Source organism: Colletotrichum acutatum (assembly GCF_030867785.1).
Source record: "Colletotrichum acutatum strain CBS 112980 chromosome Unknown BDZ83scaffold_3, whole genome shotgun sequence".
Lineage (NCBI taxonomy): Eukaryota > Fungi > Ascomycota > Sordariomycetes > Glomerellales > Glomerellaceae > Colletotrichum > Colletotrichum acutatum.
This window is the reverse complement of record NW_026848997.1, coordinates 475642-490047: the sequence shown is the minus strand read 5'-3', so window position 1 is coordinate 490047 and position 14406 is coordinate 475642. Positions and strand designations below refer to the sequence as shown.

General features: G+C 55.9%; 4 protein-coding genes across 4 annotated transcripts; 3 read left to right on the top strand and 1 right to left on the bottom strand.

Moving 5' to 3' along the window:
• Window positions 1-5203, top strand: BDZ83DRAFT_787409 (armadillo-type protein). Its single transcript, XM_060515665.1, has 3 exons — window positions 1-676; window positions 728-4204; window positions 4259-5203. Exons 1-3 carry the CDS (start codon window positions 326-328, stop codon window positions 4955-4957), a joined length of 4527 nt encoding a protein of 1508 aa, XP_060371344.1. The 5' UTR covers window positions 1-325; the 3' UTR covers window positions 4958-5203.
• A 197-nt stretch (window positions 5204-5400) lies between these two features.
• BDZ83DRAFT_598689 (ribonuclease H-like domain-containing protein) lies at window positions 5401-7488 on the top strand. The gene has a single exon (XM_060506965.1). It carries the CDS (start codon window positions 5877-5879, stop codon window positions 7071-7073), a length of 1197 nt encoding a protein of 398 aa, XP_060371343.1. The 5' UTR covers window positions 5401-5876; the 3' UTR covers window positions 7074-7488.
• Window positions 7489-8572, bottom strand: BDZ83DRAFT_725813 (ribosomal protein L1p/L10e family protein). The gene is made up of 3 exons (XM_060512742.1): window positions 8414-8572; window positions 8027-8330; window positions 7489-7959 (listed from the first exon to the last, which is right to left on the bottom strand). Exons 1-3 carry the CDS (start codon window positions 8498-8500, stop codon window positions 7697-7699), a joined length of 654 nt encoding a protein of 217 aa, XP_060371342.1. The 5' UTR covers window positions 8501-8572; the 3' UTR covers window positions 7489-7696.
• A 546-nt stretch (window positions 8573-9118) lies between these two features.
• BDZ83DRAFT_565272 (putative death-receptor fusion protein-domain-containing protein) lies at window positions 9119-14152 on the top strand (the record flags this gene model as incomplete). Its single annotated transcript, XM_060503736.1, has 4 exons — window positions 9119-9213; window positions 9300-11141; window positions 11199-11429; window positions 11485-14152. 4 exons carry the CDS (start codon window positions 9119-9121, stop codon window positions 14150-14152), a joined length of 4836 nt encoding a protein of 1611 aa, XP_060371341.1.
• Between the last annotated feature and the right edge of the window lie 254 nt (window positions 14153-14406).

Sequence of the window (14406 nt, the reverse complement as noted above, 5' to 3'; positions counted from 1 at the left end):
CGCGAAACCCCGACGAACTGCAGGCGCGGGCGCGTAACACGCATCGACTATTCCCATCCATCCAATTTCGTCGCAACACTGAGAGCACCAGCTTCATCCCCCTTCTCGTCGCCACCACCGCAATTGGTCTCTAATTCTGCGTGCTTAAAACACCTGCCGCACATTTCCATCGTGCACGCGACGCGCGATATTCTATCCATGACTTAGGCCACGCGCGCATCATCGACTCCTGACACGTTCCAGTCGATCGACGACAGCATCGACACATTGTCTTCCCCGCTTCACCACACGTCACCTGCCGAGCGCCCACCGAGCACCTTCCAAGATGGCGCGTCGTCGCGCTCGCGATGAACCTCAAGAGGAGGTCGAGGTTGAAGAGGAACAAGGAGAGGAGCTTGTCAGCCTTCAATTCGACGAAGAATTGACTTGGAAGCCCGGAAAACCCATCCCTACAACCGAGCTTCTCAACCGTCTGCAGGCTCTGTCAGAGGAACTTGGGGGTCTGGATCAGGATACTACGGAGGTTGAATCTCTCAATGATGTTGCCTATGCTTTGGGCCAACGCAACCTGCTCGCCCACAAGGATAAGGGCGTCAGAGCGTACGCGGCCGTGTGCATCGCGGACATTCTGCGCCTATGTGCGCCTGACGCGCCGTTCACCGCGGATCAGACCAAGGTAAGCCATTGATCTCGAGCTACCCAGAGCTCTTACTGATGAGTTCAACAGATGTTCTTCAATCTGGTCGTTACGCACGTGTTCCCTTCGCTGAGCGACCAAACCCACCCTTATCACAGCCAGCACAAATATGTGTTGACAGCTCTGACCGACGTCAAAAGTATCCTCCTAATCAATGACATCGACGGTGCCGACGACATGCTCCTGAAACTCTTCTCAGTCTTCTTCGATGGAGTATCTGGAAGCTCGAACTCAGGGCCCGAAGAAGGTGTCTCGAAGGAGGTCGGCAACACCATGACGGAAATGCTGATTGCCCTGGTTGACGAGGCGTCTGGCATGAACCCCAAGGTCATTGAAGTAATCATGGCCCAATTTCTTAGAGCAGCGCCCCCGGGCGGTTTTCAGAGCCGCACAGAACGTAGCGAGCAGAACGGCAACCAGTCGACCTTGCTGCCCAAGGACGAGCCACCTGCGTACATCATGGCGAAGGAGATCTGCAATGTGTGCACCGAGAAGATGGTACACTACGTAAGCCAGTACTTCAGCGATGTCATTCTCGACGCATCTCGATTCGCGGCGAAGACGGTTGGCAAATCGCACGAAGATGAAGAGGACGAGGATGCCCCCAGAGGTCCCACGGATGCAGAATTGAAGGAACTGAGAAAGGCCCACTATCTCATCCGAGAACTCTGGCGCGCATCGCCATCTGTTCTGCAAAATGTCATACCACAGGTCGAGGCAGAGTTGTCGGCCGATAACGTGGATCTTCGACAGCTGGCCACAGAAACACTTGGAGATATGATCTCCGGACTTGGTGCTGCTGGACCGCCCCCGCCACCCGTGTTGGATCCTGCTCAGTACCCCCCTTTGCGCTTGGCCGATGAGGCTCCCAGTCAAATTTCCGATAGCGTCCTCACCACACCTCTCTCGCCCCAATCTTTTGCGCAAACCCATTCTTCCGCATACAACCATTTCTTGGGCAGAAGAAATGACAAGACGGCGACCATTCGAGCAGCCTGGACGAACGCTGTCGGATACATCCTGGCCACCTCAGCAGGCGGGATTGGTCTCAGTCGCGAAGAACAGTCCGAGTTAGTGAAGCATCTCGGAGAGAAGCTCAACGATGGAGACGAAAAGGTCCGGTTGGCTGCCGTGAAAGTGATGGAGCTCTTCAGCTTCCGCGATTTCATCTCTAAGCTGGCTGCTCCAGGCGGCGTGGATAAGGACGGTTCTGTTCTTAGCAGTCTTGCCGACCGATGTCGAGACAAGCGCACTGCTGTTCGAGTCGATGCAATGACGTTGCTCGCGAAACTCTGGGCCGTTGGATCGGGTGAGTTGGCTGCTGGGCAGGAGAGCGTCGTTGCCGCCCTGTCTGGGATTCCTTCGCGCATTTTCAACGCCTTCTATGCGAACGACTCTGAGCTCAACATCCTTCTCGATCGTGTACTCTTTGAGTGCCTGGTACCTCTGTCCTATCCTCCCATCAAGGCGCCAAAGAGCACCAGAGGGGCGTCTCAAAGCTCTCAGAACGCGGGCGTTGCTGATCAAGATCGCATTCGCGCGGAAAGAATCCTTCTCCTTACTCAATCTCTGGACCAAGCGGCCAAGAGAGCCTTCATGGCTATGCAAGGTCGGCAACCTCAATTTGCGCAGGTCCTCGAAGCCTTCGTCAAGCAGTGCGAGAGCTACAACGGAGGCGTGATAGACGATAACCGTCCAAAGATTACGGCGAACCTGGAGAGGACAGTACAGTACATCACACAGTTCTTCCCAGACTCCTTCAAAGTGAAGACCGATCTCCAGAAGTTCGCCAATGCGAATGACCGACGCGCTTATCAGCTCGTCAAATTCTCCGTCAGTGCCGAGAGCGACTACAAGACGGTTCGACAAGCCATCAAGGAACTGGTCAAGCGCACCAATGCAAGCCAGAACGCGACTATCCTGGATACGCTTTTGCCACTTCTCTACAGGTCGGCTTGCTTGCTGTTCAACCGAAGTCACCTTGCAACGATCCTCGATTACTCGAGGAACGACAAGGACGGCCTGGGCTCCGTATCTCACGAAATTCTCAACGAGATCTCACAGCGCAACCCTGAGCTTTTCAAGACCCACGTGGGAGGGCTGTGCAAGGGTCTTGTCGAGCAAGCTCCTACAGAGACTAACGAGAACGATTCCAACGTTGTCGATACCCTGAAAGCTTGTGCTTCGTACTCGAAGAAGTACCCAGAAGAGATTCCTCAAGACCGAAAGTTTTCACAGGCTCTCGTTAGCTACGCTCTGTATGGACGGCCTGTGAAGTCTGCCAAGTATGCCATCAAGATTCTCCTAGCCAAGGGCGACGACAAAGGTCTGGTCAGTGCAACCAGCTTGTTGGAGAAGATTATGGAAGACTGGACCTACGGCTCAGCGCATTTCCTCAATAAGCTCCAGTCTGTCGCACAGCTGGAATTGCAGGTGCCCAAGATTACCCTCGATTCAGATGATGACATCCTCAACATGACGGTGCAGCAAATTTTGCTCAAGGTCCGAACAGACGCAACAGACAAAGACCCCGAGTGGGTGGATGACGCCAGCGTGGATGAGGAATTGCAAGCGAAGTGCCTGTCATTGCATATTCTCGTCAACCGACTGCGCAGTATGGACGATGTCGAAGAGGCCAAAGAAAAGGCCGTACCTGTCTTCAAGCTGCTCAAGACATTGGTCGCAAAGAGAGGAGAGCTCTGCAAGACGAAGGATACGCCCAATCATCACAAGTCACGACTTCGCCTGCTGGCAGCTCAGCTGTTGCTGAAGCTATGCACCATTAAGCATTTCGATGATTTCCTGACACCGGCCGATTTCAACCGTCTTGCGTTTACGGCGCAGGACACCGAATTGACTGTTCGTCGGGGCTTCATCGAGAAGCTCCAAAAGTACCTGGTGCAGAACAAGCTTCGGGCTCGCTTCTACACCATCATCTTCTTGACGGCATTCGAGCCGAATAACGATCTGAAGCAGCGCGTTGAGACCTGGATCCGATCCCGGGCTCGCGCACTGGGGGCGAATGAACAGCACCCTATGGAGGCGATCATGGGACGACTTATCTCTTTGCTGTCTCACCATCCCGACTTCAACAAGCCAGAGAATGTCAATGATGCCAGTGAGGAGGAGCTGAGCTCATACGCCAGTGATCTTGCGGACCATGGCCGTTACATTCTGTACTATCTCACGAATGTGGCAACGGAAGAGAACCTGGGACTCATCTATAAGTACGCCGAGAGAGTGAAGCAGACTCGTGATGCGATCAGCCCGGAGGCGAGCGAAAATCTTTACATTGTCAGCGATTTGGCCCAGGCCGTTGTAAGGAAATGGCAGGAGAGGAAGAACTGGAGTTTCCAAGCGTACCCGGGTAAGGTCGGCTTGCCGATCGGTCTCTACACTGCCTTGCCTTCTCACCAGGTCGCCCAGGAGATTGCCGAGAAGCAGTACCTGCCGTCAGAGATTGACGAGAAATTGGACGGTCTGTTCAAATCAATCGATCGAAAGAAGGTAAGCCGAAACTGTCTTCCATGTTGTCCGATCTCTAAGCTTACAATATTACAGAAGAGAAAGTCTACAGATGATCGTGGAGACCACCATCCTGCTAAGAAGGCAAGGTCAGCCCCGAGGGTCAGGGAGCCCAAGGCACCGAAAGAACCAAAACCGAAGAAGCAGAAGGTCAAGAAGCCCGCGAAGGTCAAGGCACCGCGTCGCGAATCTGACATTCCCCTGGAAAACCGGAGACGAAGCGGTCGTGCTGCTACCACTGCTGTATCCAAGTACACCGAACGCGACTCATCCGACGACGACCGTGAGATGTGGGACGGTGTCAGCAAGTGGACGTACGAGAATGAAGATGGAGAACAGACGGAGGTGTCAGATGACGATGATGACTCCTCGGTTCTCTCGGAAGCCCCAGAGGAAGAAAACGGCGAGGGGGCCAAGAAGCCAACAGCTGCTGCGGACGACAGCGGCGATGACTCGCCTTTGTCCGAGGTTGAGGACGTTGCGGCAGAGGAACCAGGGAAGGAGGAAGTGGAAGCAGATGACGAGGAAGAGCCGGAAGAAGCTACCCCACCGCCCAAATCTAACGGACGGAAGGGCAGGTCGGCAGCAGCAGCATCAAAAGCGGCAGCAAAGACTAAATTGCCAGCTCGACCGGCAGCCAAAGAAAAGCCTGCTCCGAGGGCGACGAGGACGTCGGCGCGGAGCACGCGCGGGAGGGCCGCCCAGGAGTCGATGGATGTCGACGAGAGCGACTGATCGAGGGCGGGAGTGTACAAAAAGTTTCATCTTCGTTGTTGCGGTGTTTTTCAATTGGCTTTAGGCATGGCTATATATTGGCTTATTGGGGGATGGATATCCCTTGTGGTGGTTGGGTGTTTTGAGTGCGCCGCTTGCGAATGCAGCTGAATCCATCAATTGCAACTGCAATGTACTTTCGTTTCCATGCTTTCTGTTGAAACTGTCAATATACCCATGCTGCTGAAATAAATCAATCCATGTGTCATCATGTGCAGGACGAATTGTTGTGGTTCCTACTGATTTGAAGTAGTCGGAGGCTGTCTTGTGATGATAGCTGAAGCGCTTGACACTATCTCCATAGGACTCTGCGGAGAATGCGGGACCACCGAACCTCGATGCAAGGCACATAAAGTTAAGGTACGCAAAGTAGCTGCACTAAGGTAGCTCCAATCTGCAGGGTGCCGATGAGCTTTATCGGAGCTTCTCACACATCCTCAAGGCAATGAAGCCTAGCCCAATCAGCGCGGAAGGTTGAAACAACTTGACAGCTTTGAGGGCTTTCTTTTCTTTCTTTTCTCCTTCTTTGTCATCTGGCCATGTCGCCATTTCCCCTGAATAGATGAAAGTCAGTCCTATTGGAGCCGAGGTAGATGTCGGCCAATGTAATGCTCTCGAGACTTCCGAAGGGATACCATGAGTCAGTCTACCCGGACCATATCTAATGGGTTCATTGAGGCAACTGAGGTCAAGCTGGTCAAGATGATAAGGTTCAGAAAGCTACTACTAATTTGTTGACTTGACAGGGAAGATCGGTGGGGTTTCATTAAACGTGCCCCCGCCCAGTTCTCCCGAGATGAAACGAGAGCTCCGAGCTCAACCTTCCTAGCTTTCCACCTTTTCTCCATCTTCAGCCCAGGGGGTTGATTGCATTGCAACAATGGCGTGGCCAGAGATTGATCGCATGATTATGCCCAATGGGCGAATCATCACCGTTTGCCTCCCTCACAAAATGGTTACCTGCGGAAAATGCTGTCTCGACTTTAGCCTCGAACTGGAGGAGGACGACGAAGATTACTTGGACGAGGATGAGGAGAACGATGACGACGAACCCTTTGGCTTCGACTTCAACTCTCACGTACCTAGAGATGTCAGCGCCAACCAGGTTGCGTACAGCCGTTACGGCCGTCTTGGGCAAAGTGCTGCGAGCGGACCTCGAGGACCTTCAGCCCCCTCCCGCTTCCGGCCTACTTGGGTCGAAAACCTGGACGAAGATGAGGACGAAGACTACGATGATATGCCGCCCCTCGTGGACGGTACGCCGCCTAGGGAGTCAAAGCATCTCTTCATCGGTGCTTCTCGGCCCTCGAATGCCTTTACGATCAAGTTTGCCGACCCCGAGGCTCCGAAGCAGCCCGCCCCCATTTTCCAGCGGACGGCATCCAACCCTCTCGGCGAGAGAATGCAGTTCTCCGGCACCCTGTTCCCCACCAAATTTGGCCAGCGCAAGAAGAAGACGCCCCTCTCGCCCGAGGAGCTCTTCCCACCGGGCCGCTGCATGAAGCTCGTGCCCCCCGTCCTCCGCTTCATCAACCGCTACGACACCTCCGAGGCCCTAATCTACACCGACGGCGCCTGCTTCGGCAACGGCAACGGCGCCGCGCGCGGGGGCTCCGCCTTCATCTTCAAGCCGGTGTACGCAAACGACCAGAGCGGCCGCGTGGCCTTCAAGCTCGAGGACCAGGGGCCGGACGGCAAGACGTACCGCCACACGAGCAACCGCGCCGAGCTGCGCGCGGCCGTCGCGGCGCTCCGGTACCGGGCCTGGTCCGGCGAAGGGTTCCGGAGTATCGTCATCGCCACGGACTCGACGTACGTCGTCAACGGCGCCACGGACTGGGCGCGCGCGTGGGTCAAGAAGGGATGGCGGCTGAGTACCGGCGAGAACGTCAAGAATCGGGACCTGTGGGAGGCCCTCCTGCTCAACGTCGAGAGGCTCCACGACCGCGACGTCAGTGTCCGCTTCTGGTGGATTCCGCGCAAGTTCAACCACGAGGCCGACAGGGCTGCCAAGGGCGCTGCTTCCATCCTCGCGCCGCAGATTGAGTTTGGCGACTTGATTGGGGACCGTGTTTGACTTTGAACAGCCCCCGTTTTTATCAACTTCTCTCTTCTCGACGACTTTAACGGTTAGCATTGCCTGTCGGATCTTTTGCAACACCACGCGTATCGTCGACCGCTGCGAGCAACCAGGCCGAAAATGGGGCTTGGCAACCCTGTGTTTTCAAGCACTCTTCTCTTGAACCATCACTAACAGAAAAACGTTACCTTCAGAGCTTGTCCCTCCCCCTACACTCCGAGCGTTGTGTGTAAGGGAGGATTTTAGGGATTTATCGGTTCGCTATTTGGCAAGGAGCCCCTACTGTGTATACGGGATCACAGGTTGGGCACCGCATTTAGCAATCAGGCCTAGACTGGGGCTTGGCAATCCCGTGTTATCAAGCACTTATTTTTAAAAAGTCACGGTTCACTAATGCAAATTGAGACAAGTATGATGGTTTGGAAAAGGATGGTTTTGTATTGGCAGGCTCCTAATCCATGCGCAGAGCTTCCTATGAAATACCCGTGACAGGTGTATTCCCACCCTTGAGTAGATTGCTATGCGAACAAGCACTTAAGCCATCGACATAACTAACCCGGGCGATACTCTACCTAGTACAGGCCCCTCGCAAGAAACACCAACACGACAAGAGGGCGCGCTTAGTAGAGGCGCTTGGGGGGAGACATGGAAGCCTTGATGGTCAAGCTTCCAACGTTCTGCCAGCCCTTCTTCAGCAGGGAGACGAGGTAGTTGATGGCCAACATGATGTTGGCAATCAGCTGCTCCTGGGTCATGCCGACGTTGCCGACGGCGACACCCATGCAGAGAACCTTCTTCAGCTGGAACTTGATGGTGGACTTGACCTCGGTGATCTTGCCAGAGAGATCGTCGGCGTGGGAGACGGGGGTGGGGAACTTGCCGGCTGCGAGATTATTAGATACGAGTTCAAGTCCAAAGTAGGGTGAGGGGAGGGGAGTGGTGGAACATACCCTTGGACAGACCGGGACCCAAGAGACGGGGGATCTGCTTGATCAAGGTCTCGGAAGCGACGAAGGCGTCGTACTTGCGAGCGAGCTTCTTGATGAGCTTCTTGTTCTTGTTGAGCTTCTTCAAGTCGTCGGCGGACATGGCGTCAACACCACCGTGCTTGGCACGATCGATATCGTGCTGGTCACCGAGAATGCAGATGCTCATGTTGGGGCGGGGGACGACCGGCAGGCGGACGGTGCCGGAGAAACGCTTGTCACGCTGGGGGTCATAGTTCTTGAGGCCGATCTGAAGCTCGACAGACTCCTGTGAGGGTATTAGCTTTTGCTTCTTGATTCGCTTCGGTCGCGGACTTTGCGCTCAATTGAACGACGGAGGGGTAGACTGACAAGGAAGTTGCGCTTCTTGGTCTCGAGAGAGTACTCGAGCAGCTCAGAGACCTGAGTGCGGACGTTGGCAACCGTAATTTTCGACATCTTGGCGATATCTCCCAGTAATCTGGTGCTTACGGTAGATGTTGGATGATGATGGGGTTGAAGGGGAAAGAGAAACAGCCAGGGACAAATTTCGGCGGGGCGCCTTATTCTTTTTCAATTAGGGCAGGGAAAAAGTTTGGCCACACCACCGTGTGTGGGTGAGATGGCCCGTGCGCGCGACGTTCCAGAAGATGCAGGCGATTGGCTGAATGTCACTGACTGGGAGGTGGGACAGAGCAAAAAAAAAACAAAAAAAAAAAGGTCAGTCGGGACCCTGGCGCTTTGGTGCCCCGCGATGAGTCTTCGCCGGAGCGCCGAGTTCATGCTGTGAAAACTCGTGGTACCTACCTACATTTTCCCCATGCTCGATACATAGTACCTTCACCGACGAGGCCTTCCCAAACCGGAGAGTCTTATGTAAGATCTGGAGCATACCAGAAAATTGAGTGCACTTATTTCCGATACTTACACGCCGAGTTGTAGACGACAGACGAAAGAAAGAAAAAACACACCCCTGTTACTCACTCGGCCAGCACTCATTCGCTTCGCCATTGCCCCTCGGTGCCCCTCATTCTACTCCCAGAGTCACTCGCCGGGTTCACCAATTATGAGATAGCGATGAAGCAGGATACCGTCCCCCAGTATGAGAGCTTCGTCAACCCGAGTGACCTGCTCAAATGGGTTGAGGAACAGCCCGAAGAATCCTGGATTTCGTAAGACTTTCCCCCCAATCAATACCCCTCCAGAATGAGTGTTACCAGTGTAGTAGTACCTGTGTTGACATCATTTCTGCCCATAGCATCGCGCAAAATGTTTTTGATCACCTCCTCTCCCTGGCTGCCCAGCCAAAGGGAGTCTCAGGCAACTCATGCGTGAAGCTCTGCGGCTTTGTCGAGCAAAGCTCAAAGTCCGACAAGACAACCCTGCGGCAATGGGCTTTCTCAAAAGAGCCCAGCCTGGGCCTCTTCAACTTCTTCATCAAGTGGAATGAGACGGAGCAGCACCGGTCCATGAAGCTGGTCCTGGATCTGCTTCCCTCGCTTATCCGTCGTAACCCCGACCAGGTCGTCTCTGACCTAGTCAAGACGACCATCTTGGACACCCTCATCTCCATCATTGGGCCGCAGTCCACCAAGCCATTGGTCAAGTCGTCGCTCAAGGCCATGGACTACTTTGCAGGCAAGTCCGTCTTTAGCGTCGACGATATCGCGGCGAGCTATAGACGGACGCAGCCCGAGTGCAGTTGGGCGTCTGACATTGCACTGTGGGAGGACTTTTTCGGCCAGATGCTCGACTGGATGACCATGCACTACGTGTGTCCGACTACGGGCAAGTTCATCGTGACCATCTTCAGGGCACTGAGACAGCAGTCTTTAAAGACACCGCAGGCTGCAGGCGCTGAACAGTTCAGCGTTGAAATGTGGCTTCGCTGGGTACAGGCTGCCATTGCCAAGACGCCGTCTTTGCTTGAGGGTATCAAGACATATGTTTTCCTTCCGTTGTTCAAGGATGACCGCAAAGACTCGGTCCAGATTTTGGAACAGATCAATAGCATATGGTCTACCTCTGGCTCGGCCGTGGCTGAGCTAGACACCTTGGCCCAGCTGAACCTCGCCGTATTGGAAGTCGGCAAAAAGGTAGGCATGGTCGAAGAGCCCGGCGCCATTTACAGAGAGGAATCATCTTCAGCAGTAGTCTTGGAAGAGACCCTGCTCGAGAGAGTCCTGTCACACCCCTCCCATGAGCTCCGCTCGCTGGCACTGTCCCTCATCGTCGCCTCCCCTTCGACGACGAGGCCTTACTCGCCAGTGGCCCTCCGCCTGCTGCAAGCTCATCTCCCCACGTACTTTTCAGAGTCGGACGCAAAGTTCCGCATGGAATTGCTGAGCAAGCTCAAAGATATGTTCAAGCGCAGCAGAGGCGCGATCTTCATCCTGCACAAGAGTCTGGCCCGTCTTAAAGCCTTTGATGGTGCCGCCAACAGTGCGCCAAAGGCCCCCAAAGCGCCGCCGAAGCAGGCGAACCACCGCACCAACATCTTGCTCTGGCCAGAGGACAAGCTGCGGACGAGCTTGAAGCAGCACGAAGACTTCTTGGCGTGGTATATTGCCTTTTTGCGGTCTGAGCTGATCCCCACGGCTTCTTTCCAGCGTCACTTTACCGCGTTGAGGGCCGTTGCCTTCATCCTCAAGCTCGAAGCTGATGCTGGCAAGACGTGGGAAACGGAGGAGGACGAGACTCTCTTCTTCAGCCTATTTGATGGGAAGTGGACGCGCGCGCTCCTTGACCTCATTATGGACCCATTCGACGACGTTCGGGAAAACGGTACGTCTGTCCTCAAGAACTTGTTCGCCGACAAGCGCTTCAAGTGTCTCGTTGGCGCACAGGGGGTCTCGTCAACACTGGAAGAGTTCTTGTCGAGAGCCGAGGATATTGCGCGGAAGACGGCGCGAGCTGATCACGCTGATGGCGTCGCTCGAACAAACGAACTTCTCTTTAGATTCTACGACGGTAGGGAGACGCAGATTGCGCATATTTCCAAATTGATGGATCTTCTGGAGGGCAAGCTTGCCTTTGCAGAGGCCGATCTGGGCAATGCCGTTCTTGAGGCGCCAGTGCATGGTTACTTTGCTTCTCTCCGGTAGGTGCAACGCGTGCTATAACTCTGGAGAGGGGCTATGAACTGACCAAGAACTAGGTATATCTGGCAAGCTGCGGCTGACATGAGCTTTACGGCGTCCGAGATGGAAGCCATGGCTACCCTTCAGAACCGCATTGTCAAGTGTTGCCAACGCATCTGGGCTGCGGTCAGGGACATTCTGTGCGACGACTCACCCGAGGGCCACTTGCCCCAGGAGCTGGAAGATCTCGAGGGTCTTGACACCAAGGACCTGCTGAGCTACAGCTTCCGCGCCATCCACGAGTCCAGGTAACTTATCGACAGTCTCCACATCGCTGTGTATCTCGTCTAACATATTGTCTAGTGCTCTGATGCGTGTCATGGTCCTGCCTCTGAAGTCCAAGGCCAAGGAAGGAATTCTGCGCCCCTCGACCGACCTCTTTACAACCGTCGGATCCTTGACCTTTGACCAGCTGTCGAGCCTCAGACACCGCGGTGCCTTCAACACTGTCTCGCTGTCGTTCGCAACCTGCTGCCAGCTGGTCAAGCACCTCGACGACCCTCAAGCAGGCCACGAGAACGGCGAGACACTGCTCGACGTCTGGTACAGGGGAACCAAGGAATGCATCTTTTCCCAAGCCTCCACCACCCGCCGCTCCGCCGGCATCCCCGCCATGATCACCGGCATCGTTTCCGCCAACGCGCCGCAGCCCTCCTTTGACGTCGTCATTGAGGAGCTCGTCGCCATCGCCCGCAAACCCGCCTTCAACTCCGAGTCGGACGGCTCCAAGCTGCCCCAGGTCCACGCCCTCAACTGCCTCAAGGACATGTTCAAGAGCTCCTTCATCACCCAGCTCGGCAAGTCGGCGCCCCACATCCCACAGTGCCTCGACCTCGCCGCCGGCAGCCTCAAGTCCGAGGTCTGGGGTATTCGCAACTGCGGCCTCCTCTTCCTCCGCTCCCTCCTCGACAACCTTTTTGGAACAAACGAGAGTAAAGCCACCCTCGAGGCCGGCTGGGACGGCCGCACAACCCGCCTGCAGTACCACAAGTTCCCCATCCTGCCCTCTGTGTTATTGAACCTCCTCCGCTCCGGCCGCGAGGTCATGAAACCCACGACGCTCGGCAGCACCATCGCTGCCGAGTCTGTCTTCCCGGCCCTCGACATCATCCGCCGTGCCGGACCCCCCGACGCCTCTCGCGACGAGCTGTACGGTCTCGTCGCAGGCTACCTCGCCAGTCCCGTCTGGCACGTTCGGGAGATGGCTGCCCGCGCGCTGTGTTCGTTCCTCCTCAAGGATGACGATTGGGTCAGTCTTGCCGAGGCCATCATCAAGGACTCCCTCGCCGCAGCGCCCGCGAGCAGGAACAACCATTTCCACGGCGGCTTGCTGACCGTCAAGGCGGTCTTTGAGCGGCTCTCCGACGTCTCGCCCCAGAGGCTGTCGTCTGGCCTCCCGCGCGTGATTTCGATCCTCAACGGCCTCGAAGCCAGCGCGTCCGACTCCTTCGCCTCCTGTCCAGACATCCGTGCCGCTTACCTGGAAGTTCAAAACCTCATCTCCCTCTTCACCCTCTCTTACCCGTCATTGTCTTCGTCATCGCAGAGCGCTGCCTCCTCCACCATCTCACAATCCCCACAAAGCGCCCTCCTCCGCACTCAACTCGCTATCGCAGCAGTCCACGCTGCCCAAACCTCCTCCTCCTCCCCCTTCGCCTCCCTCCGCGAGACCCTCCTCTCAACGAGCACAACAAGCGTAGAGACAACAATCACAACCCTCGAAACCCTCGCCTCAGTCCACCACCCGCGCCTGTCCCCCGCGGACGCAGCATCCTACGCCGCGTTGTACACCGACGTGGCCCGCTCCGCAACGCACCCAGACTCCTGCGCCGCCGCTCTCGTCAATCTCGCAGAGGTCCTCGACCTCGTCCTGACAGCAACCTCCCGCGAGCCCGATACCGATGCCAGCTCTCAACAACCCTCAAACCTCCTTCCCTCTACCGAGACCCTCACACAGCTCTGGCAAGACCTCCTAGCTCGAACAATCAACCCAAACCTCTCCAACGCAATCACCCGCGCCAGTGGCCCCATCATGGCATCCCTCGTCTCCCAATCCCCCGCCTCCCTATCCACCGCGCACTCCCTCCGCGGCTGGGGCAACTTGACGTCCTCGGCCCTCCACGACTCCCGCCCCTTTGACACCCGCATCGCTGCAGCAGCCTCTCTCGCCTCCTTCTTCTCCGCAACAACCTCAACCTCTTCAACCACCGCAGACCAAGACCAAGCAGCAGAAGCACCCCTCCTCCCCGCCCTCATAGCCCTCTACGACGCCCTCAATGACGACGACGACGAAGTCCGCGACCTCGCCTCCCTCTCCGCAAAACACATCCTCTCCCAACCACTCGCGCCCCTCGACGCGGCCTCCTCGCTGCTATCCTACATCGCAACCACCTACCGCGACAGCCCCGCCCTCCACTCTCTCCTCGCATCCCGCCTCACGGGACAGATCTCCTCAGACTCAACCGACGCCAACATGCAGATCACCGCCGCCGCACAATGGTCCACCGCAGAATCGCAACTCTCCGCCGCCCTCCGCTTCGACGACTCCCTCTTCGCAATCGAGGAGCAGAACCTCTTCATCGACGAGGTCCGCGAATCGAAGCGCTGGGCCGCCGTCTTCCGCGACGTCTTTGCTCCCTCTTCTGCTACTTCGACTTCTTTCGCATCCTCCACGTCAGCAGCAGCAGCGCACAAAGCCCTCACAACATGGACATCCGCCGGCCTCGACGCCCTCCTGGCCCTCACATCTCTACCGGCATACGCAGACGACGGACCGCTGGGCTGGACATCGGACCCAGACGTCTACGCAGTCTGCGCGCGCGTCCTCCTCGCCGCAGCGGCGCTCACAAAGGTCAATGGCGGCGTCGTCGTCGATGGGTCCGAGGCGCTCAAGGAGAAGTTGGTAGAATTGGGGGATGTTGGTCAGCGGGGGAGACTTCACGGGCTGTTGTTGGAGATGACGAGTGCATGACTTCGACAAGCCGTGATATGTCATGAACAACGAACGGCTGGATGACGCGAAGGGCAAAAGCATGCTCGGATGAGAAAAGTTCGGTTCATTTAGATGCTTCGTGTACAAATGCTTTGGGAAAAGTACATGGAGGATAGACATGGAAAATAGACAGGTAAAACAAAATGAAGTAAATAAAAAAAAAAAGGCTATAAAAGGAAGGCTAAGACGCCCCGAACGCCATTGGATGCTCATTCGTCATCTCGTCCCGTCTA